The sequence below is a fragment of the Apaloderma vittatum genome, unplaced genomic scaffold (assembly GCF_000703405.1).
Source record: "Apaloderma vittatum isolate BGI_N311 unplaced genomic scaffold, ASM70340v1 scaffold13721, whole genome shotgun sequence".
NCBI lineage: Eukaryota > Metazoa > Chordata > Aves > Trogoniformes > Trogonidae > Apaloderma > Apaloderma vittatum.
The window spans coordinates 60,712-76,612 of NW_009697444.1; the positions used below are offsets into that span (position 1 = coordinate 60,712).

Below are 15,901 nucleotides of genomic sequence, written 5' to 3' on the forward strand. Positions count from 1 at the left end.
GGAGTTAACAGGCTATCTAGGAAAGCAGAAAACTCACTATACAATAAGTGATGATTTTAACAGCTGTTAAAATACCATGAATCTTTAGTCCTTCCATTCACTTCTCTTCAAGGAACTTCTCATCAGCCACAACACCTGCTCCCCAGCCACAGCATAGCCCAGGCAGTAAAAAGCAAAAGCAACTCTAACCATTCCAATTGCAAAGTAACAGAATGTAGAAGAATTAAGTTGCATTTTTTCAGATGCTTCTTTTGTATCCTGAGACAAAGGCTTGGGTTTATCCTACACATAGACAGACAAGCTATTAAAGATTAGAAGGACACACCGCTAGAGCAAGCCATACATATTGCTCAAAAATCTGAGTGTTACAATGAGGGCAAATAGCTACAGAAGAAGGTTTTCTGGACTCCCTAATAATCACAGACACTATTAACATACATTATTGGAAAAGATTATTAAGACCAGATATTTCAGCTCAAGCTAATTTCTTCTTTTCCCACAGATTGCATTAACATTTGCTGTGATGTTTTCAGATTCGAGTGCTATGACAGGACACCCAGCTCTGCCCAGCAACATTCAGAGGCACGTAGCACTGTGAATATTGGCAAATAGAACCTCCATACAAGCACCCAAAGATGAAAATAAGACACATGTACAGGACTTTAGCATGAGATTTAAAAAAAGATCTGCCTAGTAACTTTATATGTAATGAAATTAAAATAATGAGTACCTTTGGAATTGGGTATAATGTTTATAAGCCTGACCCTGAGAAGCACATGGGCTCACGAGTCAGGTGCACTTCACTTTCAAGAAGAAAAACAACAGGTCAAAAACTATTATGCAGAAATGGTTAGGATACAGGAACTAGAGGAAACGTTGGAACTCAAAGGATGCTACTCTGAGCAGAGTTACTGATAGGCTTGAAGGATAAAGAGCTGTGAATGTTACAAATTCATTAAGACTCTTGCTCCCAGCCAAGTACGCTGCTTTTCTCCTTTACCATTATTTCCATCAGACTTTTCCACACTTTGTTAAAATGTGATCATCAAGCTGGCTCTTGAGTTCTGTTCTGCGCTCAGTTCTGATGCAATAAGAAACTCAACTGCAACTGCTGCTCTGCACCATGTCCACAGTGAGCAACACTCTGCAGAGACTGATGCTCTAGAACAACTGCATTGTTCTAGACTATCAGGGTAGAGTACAATAAAGCTGATAAAGAGTTTCTTCTAGCAGTAGGTTTGTAAAAACCAACTAAAACTTGTATTCATTTGCCTGCATTACTTTCTGGAAAATATTTTCTAGAAATAATATGCTATGATTAATTGCAGAGTTTTTTAAAAAATAAAATATTGGAATATTTAAAAGACATTATATTATTTCTTCTAATATTGCAATATCCATATTATAATAATGTACATTTAAATTTAAAAATCAGCTATGTGGTTGGTAAATTTGTAATACTCGGTATTACTGTGATTATTTTAGATGTATAAATAAAGTTGTGGATGTTCATTTTCTTCTAGTGATAATATGAGATTTTTGCCGTTGAGGCACAGAATAAGGTTGGTTGTTACCAATCTTTTTTTTCTGTTTAGTAAAAAAGAATCCAGAGAGCTTGCAATGTCTTGGAGAAAAAGAATAAGCAGAGAACACACTAAAATGTCCTTAAGATGAAGGCATTTGATCTTGTTTAAAATAAAAATTAAATCACAGGGGGAAAATATGAGAAGAATTTAGAAGGATCAGAGCTTCATGCAAACATTTAATGAAAATAAACTGTACCTGTAAAGAAATACATACAAATCCTTATGGTACCTTTTTATGAGCCTGATGGATTTGAAGGCCTCATCCATGTCTCCAGCAGTCAGGTAGAGGCTGAAGTTCAGTATGGCATCCCGCGTAGTCTTATCGCAGTCTCCTAATCCAGTGAAATCTCTCATGGATCTTCTCGTGACCGTCTGAGAGACTTCTGTTGAGCCAGACTCTGCTTCTTCTTTCTCGGCTTCTCCCAGCTGAGACGAGAACGTCAGTTAGGTGTCACAGAGGCTGAAAATTACTCCTTTTACATGTAATTAACTACATTATTCCCAGTACGGTTCAAGTTTTCTATTTCTGCAGGACCATGATCAATAGTGACAACCCTCACAATTTTTCAGAACTTCCTGGGAAATGACCCAAAATATGGAATGTCATAGAAGAGATGAGCATATAACAACATACTATCACAGTATGTCAGTGATAGTTCGGAGACTGGTAAAATACCACAGGAGCAGCAGTCTCCTACTATTATAGTCACACTTATTTTACATACATTATTATTATAACTGTGACTAACAGCAACTATTAAGTCCCCAGATTTCTAGAGGTTTCAGATAAACGTTTCTCTAAGGTTCGTCTCTTCTGAAAACCGAGCCTGCTAGTCTAAAAGTTAACTATATAGACCAAATTCTTTTATTCTTGCCTTCATGTAAAGCTTATGAATACTAAAGCTCACATTCAAACTCTTCCCCATACAAATGGCAATTCTGGTGCCTCTGGAGCTTCAGTGATACTTTCCCCAGTCACTCAAAGGCAGCTCAAAGCAATTTAACCATTATTCAGAAAAAGAATAAAGTCAATCTTCAATATCAAAATGATGGGTCTAGAGTGTAACAAGGAAACTTGCACAAGCCAAACACAGCAGAAGACCAGAGTCACGAAGGACACCAAATCTCAGATAAACTCTACCCCAATTGTATAATCAGACAACTAAATATTAAGATTTACAGAAGCCAATTAAAAACAGTATTTTATTATTACATGATGAAAGTATTAGATACAGTAAAAGACAGAAATCAGAAGTGCAAAAAGCATTTGACTACAACTTGTGGAATTTCTAAAACTGGGACAGAAAAGACATGAAACTTGGTCAAAACAGACTTGCTGCATCAACTTGATTTGCTATTTTTAAAGCAGACACTATTCATATACTAAATAATGTTTCCAAAATGCATTATTATATAACAAGTAATTTAGTCAGTAAAATACAGTAACCTGAGGGAAAATGGAAACAGAAGAGAGAATATCAGAGAATGAAGAGGAGCAAAATAATGCAGGTACTTACAGCTTTATAGACACATCCCCTCCGAAATAACAACTAATGGCAGCAATAATCCATACAGAGTTTAAAAAAAACAAAACAAAAAGAGACGTAATATCAAAGCAAAATAGCATGAGACATGATGAGGGAAGTGTTAAAGGTTGGAAAATGCAGCAGATCACCTCTGATCTTTCAAATGAAGGGAGAAAGGAAAGTAACACAGAGTGCAACTCTAGAAGCTAGATCAGCACAGGAAGACTGACAACACTCAGTTCTTTGGAAGGAGGCTAAATTGCCGAGTGCTGCTCTGAATCTAAATATATTCAGTAGAAAAACATCTAGATGCATTCTCCTTGTTTAACACTGCTCCTAAACTACATGAAATCTGTTTTCCGTGACCACATTGGTCTGTCTTACTCAGAAGATCTGGAGGCTTAAAAGTCTCATTAATATTAAGTTCCTGCATATATTACAAAAATAAACATCTTGGTAGAATAAAGAGACTTAGTTAAGTTCCTCTACAATAAGAGAGCTGTGCAAATCATCACCTTAACAGGTGCTAAGGAACTCAGGTCAGAGCTTAACCAGAAAACCTATCTGCAGGTAAAAGGTGTCATTTCTTCCAGTGTGCATGGAATTACGTACGGTAAAACAATGCATTCCTGGTATTTTTAGCACATAGGTATTTGGTGACAATTCTTGTGGGGCATGAGCTCCATTCCAGCAAGGAAATGGGTTGCTTCTGCTGAACCCAGTAGGAAATGTCCACTGTGTAAAGTTGACGACACACACATGCCCCTTACTTGTAGAAGGCATGGTGACTACATTTAGTAGAAAAATATTTTTCACATCCTTTTTTTAGTAGCATTTTCCAGTAATTACTCCATATCCCATGCTTGCACGTCACATCCAGTTAGCAATGCCCAGGAAAAGCCAATTCAGTACAACTTCCACAATCCTGCCAAGTACACCTGCATTAGAATTACCTTTGTGTCGTTTCTACGTGTGATGCAGCAACTGCCTTTGGAGTTACTCTACTTACCCAAGACTCATTTAGGCTAAACTTGAGCGCTAAGCAGTGCTTATATGGAAAGGGAAGGAACAGCAGATGATTTCCTCACCTTTTTTGCAAAGTAATAATGTGGCACCTCTATGCCCAGCAGAACCTGGTAGGGTGAAGGCAATGGAAAGCTGTCCTGAAGCAAAAGGCCATGCTCTTCAGTACTGAAGAATGATATAATCCAAACATCCACCTGGAAAAGGAAGTAAAGTATTGTTTTGGGTTTTATTCTGCAATATCCTTCTTTCACTTTGTTTTTATTTTCCATATTCACTTGGCAGCAGAGCCTTCTCGTGAAAATTCTATGACATATACATTTGCCCGTGCGCACCTGCCGCAGCGGGCAGCGCTGCACGCTTCCTCCCAACAGAAAGGAGCCAGCGACTCGTTCTACGTTACAGACTGTTCCTACTGCAAAGGGACCTTCAGCTCTGCCTTCCAGGAGCCAACGTCACTGAGCATAAAGAGGGAAGTCCCTGGCCACGCGCTGCTACTTTGGAAGTCTCTCGGACAGATTTAACTCAGGACAAAGAAATGCTCCCAACTTTTTTCAACAATTTATAAGTTAAAATACTACATTATTTGTATTATAATTCCAGCAACTCACTGACTGTTCTGAGTTCCAGTGAATACACCAGCCATTTCAGAATAGTTTCTGCAACAGCTTAAATGCTGACCTGACTCAAGTCAAAGTAAAGCATTTATTTCCAGCTAAAGTTAATCAGCCTTTTTATTTCTTCAAGGATAAGCACACAATTAAAAGTCCTGTTGAATAAGGGTCAAAAAGTGACACTTTTAATATCTTTTCGGTTTTCAACTTCATGTAGAAGCCAAATATTTTCACTTGTTTACATTAGGAATATTAGGTTGCAGTGTTCTTCTCTTTGCCAGAAGACCCTAGCAAGGTCTTTTGAGACATCCCTATTCAATTCCTCCTTTCTACTGCAATCTTCTCATGATTCTTCTAAAGTCCTTTCAACCAACAAAAGAAACAAAGAGCTTTCTATCTCTAATTGGAAGAGGATTAACAAAAATCATGGATGAATCAGAAAACTTTAAATCACCAGGGATATTTCAAGTCAATGAAATACTTCTGAAGGACAGTCAGTTCTGTATAGACAAAACAGTAGGGACTGCTACAAGCACAGTAGCAGGGGAAGTGGGGAAGAATTGTTGGCCTGATGAAAGAAATCTTTGATAATTTCTGATCAATAAAAATAAAATCTTTTTTTTTTCTAATGTAAAAAGAAAAAGACTGTAAAAGACAATGTGGGAAGTACCATAAAGATGAGCAATGTCTATTCAGCAAAGCAAAAGATAATAAGAACTAGATGAGAAGACTGTACTTCGCTGTTCACCTCTTACTCTATCGAATTAATCCTTGCTGTTAAAAGCAGACTCAAGATAGAAATTCTGCATTATGTTTTTTAAAATGAGAGTAAATAATCAAACCTCTAGATTGATCCATTAACGTCACCTGGAAAACTGTAGCCCAGACACAAGCTTGCATTATGATCATCCTTAAAATTCTAGCACAGATAAAGAAATCACCTAATTTTCTTCATCCCTGTATTCAAGCTAGGACTAAACCAGAAAACTAACGTACAGCGACCGCCTGAAGCCACAGGCACCAAACACATAGCTTCACCACTCATTTTTGTACAAGATCATGCATACTAGCTACTCCCACATCCTTAATGAAGGACCAATGTTTCATTACTTGGACCAGAAACAAACAAAAGGGCCATACTGTGCTCTCGGTCTGTTTTTTCTCCTGGCCTGGCAACTGTAGGCCTGTTTCAAGAATTGCTTCACATACAAAAAGTCTTGGTTCGCTCTGGTCCCAGAAATGGCAAGCAGGGATGTGGTTGTGCAACTCTGGGTACTCCACAACAGACCTGCCCAAAGAGAAGAAAAAAAGAATGTAGAAAAAGAGACAAAAGAATTCCAGCCCGTTCAGTGCATGAATTTTAAACAAAGAACTAACCAAGGGCTAATTTTCAGATGACGATCAGTTCTCTATACCAGTACTCTGCACTGTAATGTTAATGATATACATTTAACACTTTATACATGGCAACGCCACTCCTTGTTGGTTCTGCGTACATTAACCATGACTTCAGGACATAAAGAGTTTCAGCAGAAAAAAACTACAAGTAGGCATCCAAAATCAACCTCCACTGAGATTACACGTCCTACAGAAACACCTGAACATCCTTCAAAGGCTCCACCTTGGCGACTTCTGCAGGTGCAGGTACTGTAACACCAGGACTACCTCAGCTCTGTCTTGTGGGTTTTACAACCTGCCTCAGGGCTGAGGGGAAACTCCAGCACTGCAGCTGAGCCTGATGTTCAGCCAGGGACTGCGGTCTCCAGATATGCCCCGTTCCTTCCCTTTCCTTGGCACTTGAACATCATACCCTGTGCAAAGAATTCTGAGGCAATGTGAAACAGGACACTAAGAAACATCTTAAAGTGCCTCCCTCGGGCACTTAAATACTACTTCAGTGCCAGTCATGTTAAGATTCTGGACATACAGAATCAGACTATTTTAGCAACAGCTTAGGATTCATCTGAAAAAATACAGACTATGAATAGGTGTCAAATTTTTAAAAATAGAGAAATGAGAGATGTAATTTGAATTTTTTTTTCACTTGCTCTCACCACTGAAAGGTGGACTTGGTGGGGAGGATTGGAATAGGGCTGGAAGGGAAATTAAGGGAAAGATTCAAAGGGATGCAGAAGTACACGATGTCCTATCCATGTCACTGAATTAAAAACTGAAAAAATGTAAAATGTAATGTAAATGAAAAAATGTAATTAAAAACTGAATAAATGTATTTATGTAAAAGAATTAGAAATGTTTAGATTCTGCCTCAGGAGGACAGAGTGAGAGAGAGAGAAGCGGAAGAAGTGTAGATTATTATTTTCTGGTGAGTTTACTCATTCCAGTTCGAAGATAATCTACAATGAAGTACAGATAAACGGAATACTCACCAGTATCATCGAGCATTTAAACACCAGTGAAACAGCATTACCAGCTTGTGGTGGCCTCTGTTGGGCTACACCAGATACTACACGTGAAAACAACCTCATTACTCACTGTCTTCTTAACTGACCAAGATGTAAGGCCTCAAATTTGCTTTGTCCTTATTTTTTGATGATCTGGGTAGTTTCTTCCGGTTTTTGGTGCTAGGGAGAGTAAATCTTTCTTGCTTATAATATTTATAGCAGATAGTTGTTAACATGCAAACCATCTTCTACTCTTACACTGTTTTGTCTTAAGAAAAATACAGTCAGAAAAATTACTGTAATATCAGATGAAAATTTAACATTCTACCACACTTCTGTGAGAATTCTTAGTTCCCTGCATTTTGCCACCTTGCTACTAGAATTTCCAATGGATTCAACACCGAACAGCTCATATAAAAACAAAGCTGTCAGTTCTCAACAGATATTTCATGAATTTTTATCTATAAAAAAACCATTCTGTATTAGACTTGGAGACTAACTTTTTTCATAGGAGGAGGTTCAAGACGTCCTCTTTTCAGTTCCTAGCCTGTAAACTCTTAATGGAAGAATAGTTTTCCATGATTTTCTAAGACTTTTCTTTATTTTAAGATCTGGATCCTGATTCCAGTCAGGTAATATCTCTACACATATGGCCCTAACATCTAACCATCCTCCTCTCAGAAACCAGATATAGCTTCCACATATCTAATAACTCTCACTGCATTTTTCTTCTATGAATTTGTCCAATACCTCAACGAACCTCTCCTTCATCATCGGTAACTTCCTTTAGCAAGAAGAATCACCTCCTTGTTCTTATTTTGGGACTGTTTTCTGATACCTTTGTTTGACAGTCCCTAGTTCATATATTGGAAGACTGAGAGATGCAGGCGGAGTGACATTCAGTGCATCTGTTTAAATTATTTAGAAATAAAACAGTTAAATCCACACAAGTTCCCCCACAAAGACAGAGGAATGTCAGTATCAAGATGTTGCTTGTCTTCATAGGGCAGATTCCTATCTTAAATCCACAAATACTACTTCTGAAAATACAAGCTTCTTACTTGTCACTGCCTTGCCCAGAAGAAAGCTTCTCTCCACCATTACCCTGTTCTTCCTTGAAATCAAAGACTGTAACTTTATCCATTTCAACATCATAGAAACAGATCTTGGAATCAATGTTCCCATTCGCCTACAAGGGAAAACAAAAATTGCCGAGGCATGCAGTCAGAAAGAAAAAAAAGAAAAGGTATCTTTATCTCATTGATTCATGCTCTCAGTTTTGTTTATTGGTATTCACACACAAACTTTCTTTGGAAGAAATATCAGAAAATTTCTTGGCATTTTTCTCTTCTAGCAATTTAGCCTTTGATTTCTCCAAAATGCTACAAAGTAGCTTTCGTAACTAAAATACTTCCTCCTTCTCTGGGTTGTTATTCGCACGAAGCTTACAAAACCTTAACATACCCTAGTTTTAGCATTTAGTTACATGTTTGGACATTGCATTTCAAGACCCAATACACTGCACAGAACAAGTAGGTTTATTTCCAAGAAGTGAATCTCCTATCTTCAGTAAACTTGAACTGCACCAGCCTGTTAACGGATGGCCAGGTCCTAGGGCGGTAAGGGAAGAGCTTCGCCTCACCTTGCTAACAAGGATGCTGACTTTATTGCCGTTAGCGTTGCACTTGACGGATGCAATGCCTCCTAGGCCAGGAAAGAGCTCACAGAAATTCTTGCTATTGCAGTGCACCTTTGCCTCTCTGTGGAAAGGAACAAACTTCAATTACATGGTGGCAAGCCACTGGCAATTCGCATCAGCCAAAACATTGCTCAAATTATAGGTAAGTCTTTGAAAAACAAACTTTGAAACCACTGCCCCAGACTTCAGCTTCCTCTCCAGAGAATTGCTGCAACTGCCTTTCTTTCAGGAAGAAGTTAACGAGACACTTTTTCCTCAATGAATCAGCAAGAAAAAACTCCAATGCTCCTACAGGATTCCCAAAACAGAATTCTGAATTTAGAGGTCGGATTTTCCTATATAATTTGCACATTACCATGAATGTTGAATATAGATCATCATTCTTGGGTTACATGTTTAGAACTCTCATTTATTTTAAGCCAACTATGCTTGCTTTGAAATTAAAGAGTGCTACATTGCCATCCTTTAAAAAGGGCTATTTTCATTACCAGCCTCAAAAATTTAACACAGAGTGTAGGAGCTGTTAAACTACTTCTTCTCCACTATCAAACGCCATAATCCAATAGTTTGCTAGTTACAATCTGCCCAAATCCAACAGCCTTCAGACTGTGTCTCACAGGGAATTTGGCTGATCTCACACAGGGAACAAGCTTCCAAGTGGGTAACTAACTAGGCTTTAGCGTTCCTCTGGTGACAGTACATAAGGAAGAACAGAATTCATTTCACTCTTGAGGTTTTTCAGGTTTTCAAAATGACACTTGTCATTAGCAGATAAACTTTTGAACCACAGGTCAGATCAGGCATGTATCTTTTTTGTGTCACAGCTGTTTGTAAGCATGGGAACACGCACTAAAGTTTGAATGAAGTCAGGTAAGCTTCTCTCTTCACCTAAACAGGAGGAATAGAGTGTCCACAGTTTTAGGTTCATTTCCTCCATTGTTTCCGAATAAAGTTTGTTGATCTGTGAGGAGACACAAGACCTAGCACTTTTATATTTCAGCTCTCCTGAGATTAAGGTCTTGTTCAAGTTATCAGCAGAAACACGTGAAATCCTTGTCTTGATCTTCCACAGATTCTATGCTCATTTCCAAATGCATGCAGACATCCCTCACAGTATCCTCTTTTACAAATTATTATTGTTACTGTTACTCATCCCATGGCTTGTCTAATAATTCCGTGGCTCTTCCCTTGCTTTAGGGATGGGCCATCAGTTCACGCACGTTGTCTCAAGATTCGAAGCGGCTATCGCTTTTCGTCACATCATAAGCAACTCGAGATTCCTCCCTCCCCGCAAAACACATGCTTAATTCTAAACGAATGTTTTTAAAAGGCTTATTAATACCTGCGAGAGAGATCAAAGATTTTAAAGTGAGCCAGATCAGTTCCGACAGCCAGGAAATTTCCGCAGACATCCAAGAGACACGGATTCCCCTCTGCTTCAGAGAACACCAGCAGCTGCTTCACTGTGCCCTGCGAAGAGACACGTAACACCTGTGTGTTAGACTCTGTGTGTTCAGAGTCTAACAAGAAGGGACTTATTTTGTGACCAAGTTAACTGCTAACTGCTGAACTTCTACATTAGACAAATGACTACCAGCAAAACAAAAAAAATACATACACACACACACAGAATCTCTACAAATGCACTCTGTGTTTCAGGCTCAAAACTGGATGTATAGCCACCAGCAAAGTTATTTAGAGGTATCCCTCTGCAACAATTTCCTTTTCAATAGTACAACTTTTTCCAACTAAGAAGAATACAGAAATACAGGTCACTGAAGATCCTTTAATATACAGCAGCAGTAATAATAAATATATTAATTTCTTCAGTCCTTATCATGGTAAATCCCACCCATTCTTGAATATGATATTTCTGTATGCATATACATATTCAACCTGCATACAATTTTGATCCTTTTGAAGTCCATCCTTTACAGAATTTATTTTTCTTTTATAAATAAATACTAGTAACAGTGAAGTAGTGTTTAAAGCGGCAGACTTTATAAAGAACACGAAATGCTCCTGTTGAAATACTCTGAATATTTTTTCTATTACAAAGGTTGATAGATTTACAGAACATCCACTTAACTTTTAAGCTGTAACACCAGCCTTTGAAAACAGTAAGGCATATCCATCGCTTCACAGTTTCATCAGCCCTTACCTGCCAGGTGCGGACCTGGACCCGATAAGGCTCAACTGTGTACAGATTTTCTCCATGCATGGCCAGAACTGGAGAGTCACAAAGAAAAGAGCCTGGAACAACCACAAGAAAGCCATCATTACAATAAAAGGGTGGGGGGAAAAAAAATTAAATTTTGACTAGAAGCATTCAATTTCTATTATCCTACACCAAATCCAATTTTCAATCCATCAGTCTCTACTGATTCCCAAACTCCTTGGTGTCGCAGCCTTCTTCCACTCTGTCACTACAACCAAAAGCTGGGCCTCTGACAGAAAACAGCTGGTTTGTATTTATGGAACAGCTCTTCCTGACAGCCAGAACCCCACTCCTTCCCAGTTCCTACATAAGAGCAATGAATTACACTTTTTCCCAAGCAAAACAGAAAAGCCTTCAATAGCTACCATGACCCATCTGCAGGAGGCAACAGGAGCTATGGCTACAAAAGCAGGAAAAAAATTATATTATTGATCAACTGTTGGAATCATTTCCTTAAAGGAGAAAAAGAGGCAGCCTTACCCTCTTAACATGTCTTGTGCAAGGCCCTATATGATATCCTCGCTCTGAGGATACCTTGCAAGTCTAGGTGTGACAGTTAGGTCACACAGGGAAACAGCAACAAGATCCTTGGTTGTGTCAAGGGCAGTCACACCCCTGGATGCCCTAGGAACTCTATGAACAAAGCACATTTAGTTTTTGGTACTTCCAGGATTGGGCTGTAGCTGAACAGAGGTTAAGAGGGTATATGTTTTCATTTTATGCTTACAGATGCACAGCACCTTTGGGTTTACCTCTGTTATTCACTGTAATTCATATACAAGAGCACTCACACGTTATATCCCAGCGTACTCCATGAATAGAGCACAGATGCAGGAGCTGGCATTTGAGTTCTGATTGTGCTCAGGATTTTTATACCCTAATCTTTCTATTCTGCAAAATGGGAATATGAAGTCCAATAAGCGTTAACAAGAATTTTCACTTTGCACTTATGATTACAGTCCATCGGCTATCATGAACGAACAGAAGATGTAACTTTGGAGAAAGAGAAGCATTGCAACTCTGATCAGCATTCTGAGTCCTACCTGCACTTCTGAAGGCATCTCCTGAACATTCAAAGACAGCAACTTGTTTCCCATTCCAGAATACTACAGCATCCTAAGCCAAAAAAAAATGCAAAAGAACATATATGTTCAGTTTCTTCTGGAATCATACAGAAAATCATGCAGTCACACAGAAAGACTCAATAGCCACCACTCACTAGTTGCCCTGTCTATCAGGCTGGAAGGCTTTTGGTAACTGAAAAGTTCTCTGGACTGCAGCCAGAGGATCACTAAGTCACTGTGCTGTCTGAAAATCAGCTCCACCGCAGCGTCACTATAACAATACTTCCATTACACAACAAATTGACTACCAAACGATTATATTAAAGACTTCAAAAGTTTAGTCTCCATACACCTAAACTTGGCAATCAATCAAGCAAATAAATGAAAAGCCCAATTAACCTTAGTAACGAAGACTCCATTAACGTTCATATCAACATGAAGACTGTGTGTGGTTCCTGTGCTGAAGACAGTCACATTAAACAGGTTGGGAGACACCTGAACAACAGCCACTTGCTGATGAAAATGAGATGACATGGCCTGCTCACGGAGGATCACCACGGAGCTGATGTTGTTCACTGCCAGCAGGTTTTTTCGGGAGCCCCACTGCACATACCGGGAAGAGAAGGAAAAAAACCCCAAAACTAAAACAACAAACCACCACAATATGTAATTTCATCCAAGATCTTAAACAGTCACAGCAATATCCCAAGACAGAAGACAAGGGGTAGGATAGAATAAACTTTTTTTTTTTTTATATATACAAAGTACTACTATGTAAATACAACTATAGTCAATGACTAGGAATTATTACAGGTTATAACTATTAGGCTTCTACTCAGACTCCCATAGCCTAAGGGAGGAGCTCTTTTTTAAACTAAACCCATTCTTCTTTACGTTTACCACAGCAAGGAAGTATCACACATTTAAAGGGCTTTAATAACGCTGCGACGTGCAAAAGCAAGTTGCACACGTAGCTTCTTTTTTTGACTACCGCATTCTTTTCTGCAGTTTTGATAAGGCCTTTCAGTCAATGTAGTTCAAATTCCCTAGCAAAAAGCACTAAATCAGATGCATAAAGGGGTCCAAAAGTACATTTCTCCCCTTATAGACAGACTTATATCAACCTCCCTGCAACTCTAGGGATATGCCAAGTCTCTAAAGGTCTCTGCTTCCCTCAAAGTTATTTGAAGTTCAGATTAATTCCCTGACACGTCAGCATTCCTGTGGCTATACCTTTCCAGCAACACTGATTTAAGTAGTTGCATTCGGAAATAATTTCATTTTATTCAAGAGCCCGATTTAAGAAAAACAGTTCTTTGCACAGTTTGTTTTGGGTTTACCTTTTAATAGTGCTTCTTTACAGTTATCCATATACTATGCTGCACAACAGATGAGCGAGGGTGCCTTTGCCAACCATCTCTCTTTTGAAGCCACCGTATCACGTTGAAAAAAGATGAGGTTGGCAAGGAGTCAAATGAAGTTATTGCCACGCTTTGCCCTCACCATGGTATATAGCATTCCATAATGAGTTTTTCACAGTAATTTAGGAAAAGGCTTTTACAGGAATTACCTAAAATTTTGTTATGCAAAGTCTTTAAAATATTTTGCAAAATATTTTTTTAGATGCAAGGATTACAGTAGAAAATAATCCAAAGTTTCCATAATTAAAGGCAGCTTTATAACGTGAGATAAAAGTGCAGTGACTGTTGACAATCGGCTGGCAATGCTTTTGTTTACGCCAACAAACATTGGGAACAAGGTGCTATTTCTGGACAGCGCTCCGTATCCTGTTATCTGGAAAACGCCTGAATGATCAAGCTGACACAAACACCTATATCTCTTCCCCTCCCTCAGCTTATTTGCAGATGTATGACATACTAATGGCACACGCTGTTTCCTGTATCCTGCACCTTTTGTTACTGAAGCATCTTAACAAAAGATCTGGGTTCTCCCCTCTACTTAAATTTGGCAAGTACCTTTCTGACCCAGATGCTCGCTAGGGGCCAACGCAGAGCAAGCAAGTGCTGGTGCTGTTTAAAATCTTGCCGTTCTCATGTGAGAACAGAACAATAGAAATAAAAGAACAAAATTACTTTCTCTTGAAAAGCACCAGTATATTTGTCTGATTTTCATTCCTTCCAAAAAATAACGGGTACTCCTCTCGCAAATTAAGCACAGCAACAGAATCATTGAAGTTTTAACAGAAACTCTAAAAAAGTTGGAAAAAAATTACTAATAGGGTACAATGAGTAAACAAAAAAAATGCCAGGGAACCTAAAAGCACCAGCTTTGCCTTTTAGCAGAACAATGGTGGTCAAAAAAGCTGTTTGTTAGTGTGAAATTTTAAAAGTTTGACTTTACGATTGTAACACTCAGTATTTCTCTTTTGCATATATCAAAATGCTAACAAGTATAGAATGACAGCGCTTAACTGTGACAAACGAAAATATTTCAAATAAATAAAAACGTTGTACCCTGACACTTATGAGACAATGGGTTAAAAAATGTTATGATGCAATGTATTGTCATAACCTGCAGCATTAAAATACTGTAAATAGCAGTAGAAATGTTTACAAGCATCAGTTTTGCAAAGAGAAAATTTAGCATCCACATCTAGTCTGATGCTGTCACACATAAAAATATTGTCTAGCAAACAAGAAACATCTGACAAAAAAGCAGCTGAAAACATCGTTTCATGGGCAAAAATACAGTATTCCTTTCTAGATGGCACATCTCACCAAAGAATATTTGGTTGTAAATATATCTTTTTATTTTTGCAACTAGCAATAAGAGCAAACTTTACGCTGAGAAATTGACTAAGAAAAAAAAGATTTTCTACAAATAAAATCACACGAACAAATTTTATTGCTTGCTATTTTAATAAATCTATGTAAATTTGACATTTCTGACTATGTCTTTTCCAGAAAATAATCCAAAGGGCTTGTCAATGAGACATATAACGGAGGGATGTCTGGATTTAAGGATGTCATGACTGTGAATCCTCCCAGACGAAGATGAATTTGCCTTTCAGTGAGATATCTTGTTGAGCATTTCGACCCTGCCTGTAACAGAGTAACTACAAATAGGTAATATTTCTGTTCATTTCAATTTTAAAGTTACTTGATCCTGTTGGTTCTTCAGAAGAAGGAAGACCATCTCCTACTGGGGCACATATCTGTATGACATTAATCTGTTTCACAAAGATGATCAATTCACCTAAGGTTTGTCAAGTCTACCAACATGCAAGAAGACTCCTGTCTTACCTTTATCTGAATGACATTTCCCTCAAGCTCTGTAGGTGCCTGGAGCTTCCACTTCTCCTCACCCTCCAAAGGCCTGATGCTCTGATTGGATCCTGGTGCTCTTCTCCACATAGCTATTCTCCCTTTGTTAGTCCCAGCTGCCAAGAGACCTGCCATTCACAAACCTTTTAGGCATTTTGTAACTTAAATTTCAGAAAAACAGTCCCACAAAGTAGCAGGCAGCCTAGCTCTGGCTCTAACGTACTTCATCTAGCAGCAGCCATTTCTTCACCTTCCTGCAAACCAGCATCCTAGCCCTGAACTGGAGAAGCTTTCCTGAGAAACAATGGGAGAAGTTTCAGGTGCCAACCCATTACCTAGGCTACTAGATGAAGTAAGTTATCCTTAAAGTATTTCACACATCAATTTAATTTTCATATTTATTTTTTAATAGCTGGTTTTGTAGCCACCGTGGGCAAGTCACCACTGAAAACCACTCTAGCAGACAGTAGCTATGGATACTCAGG

General features: G+C 38.5%; 1 protein-coding gene across 1 annotated transcript in view; it reads right to left on the reverse strand.

The window, feature by feature from the left end:
• The window catches only part of IFT140 (intraflagellar transport 140), a 69,838-nt gene that overhangs the window by 43,748 nt on the left and 10,189 nt on the right, over window positions 1-15,901 (reverse strand). The window contains 10 exon segments of the mRNA XM_009877637.1: window positions 1,816-2,012; window positions 4,201-4,332; window positions 5,890-6,037; window positions 8,213-8,340; window positions 8,794-8,911; window positions 10,193-10,320; window positions 11,012-11,103; window positions 12,112-12,184; window positions 12,532-12,735; window positions 15,396-15,544. Coding sequence (XP_009875939.1) covers window positions 1,816-2,012; window positions 4,201-4,332; window positions 5,890-6,037; window positions 8,213-8,340; window positions 8,794-8,911; window positions 10,193-10,320; window positions 11,012-11,103; window positions 12,112-12,184; window positions 12,532-12,735; window positions 15,396-15,544 — 1,369 coding nt within the window.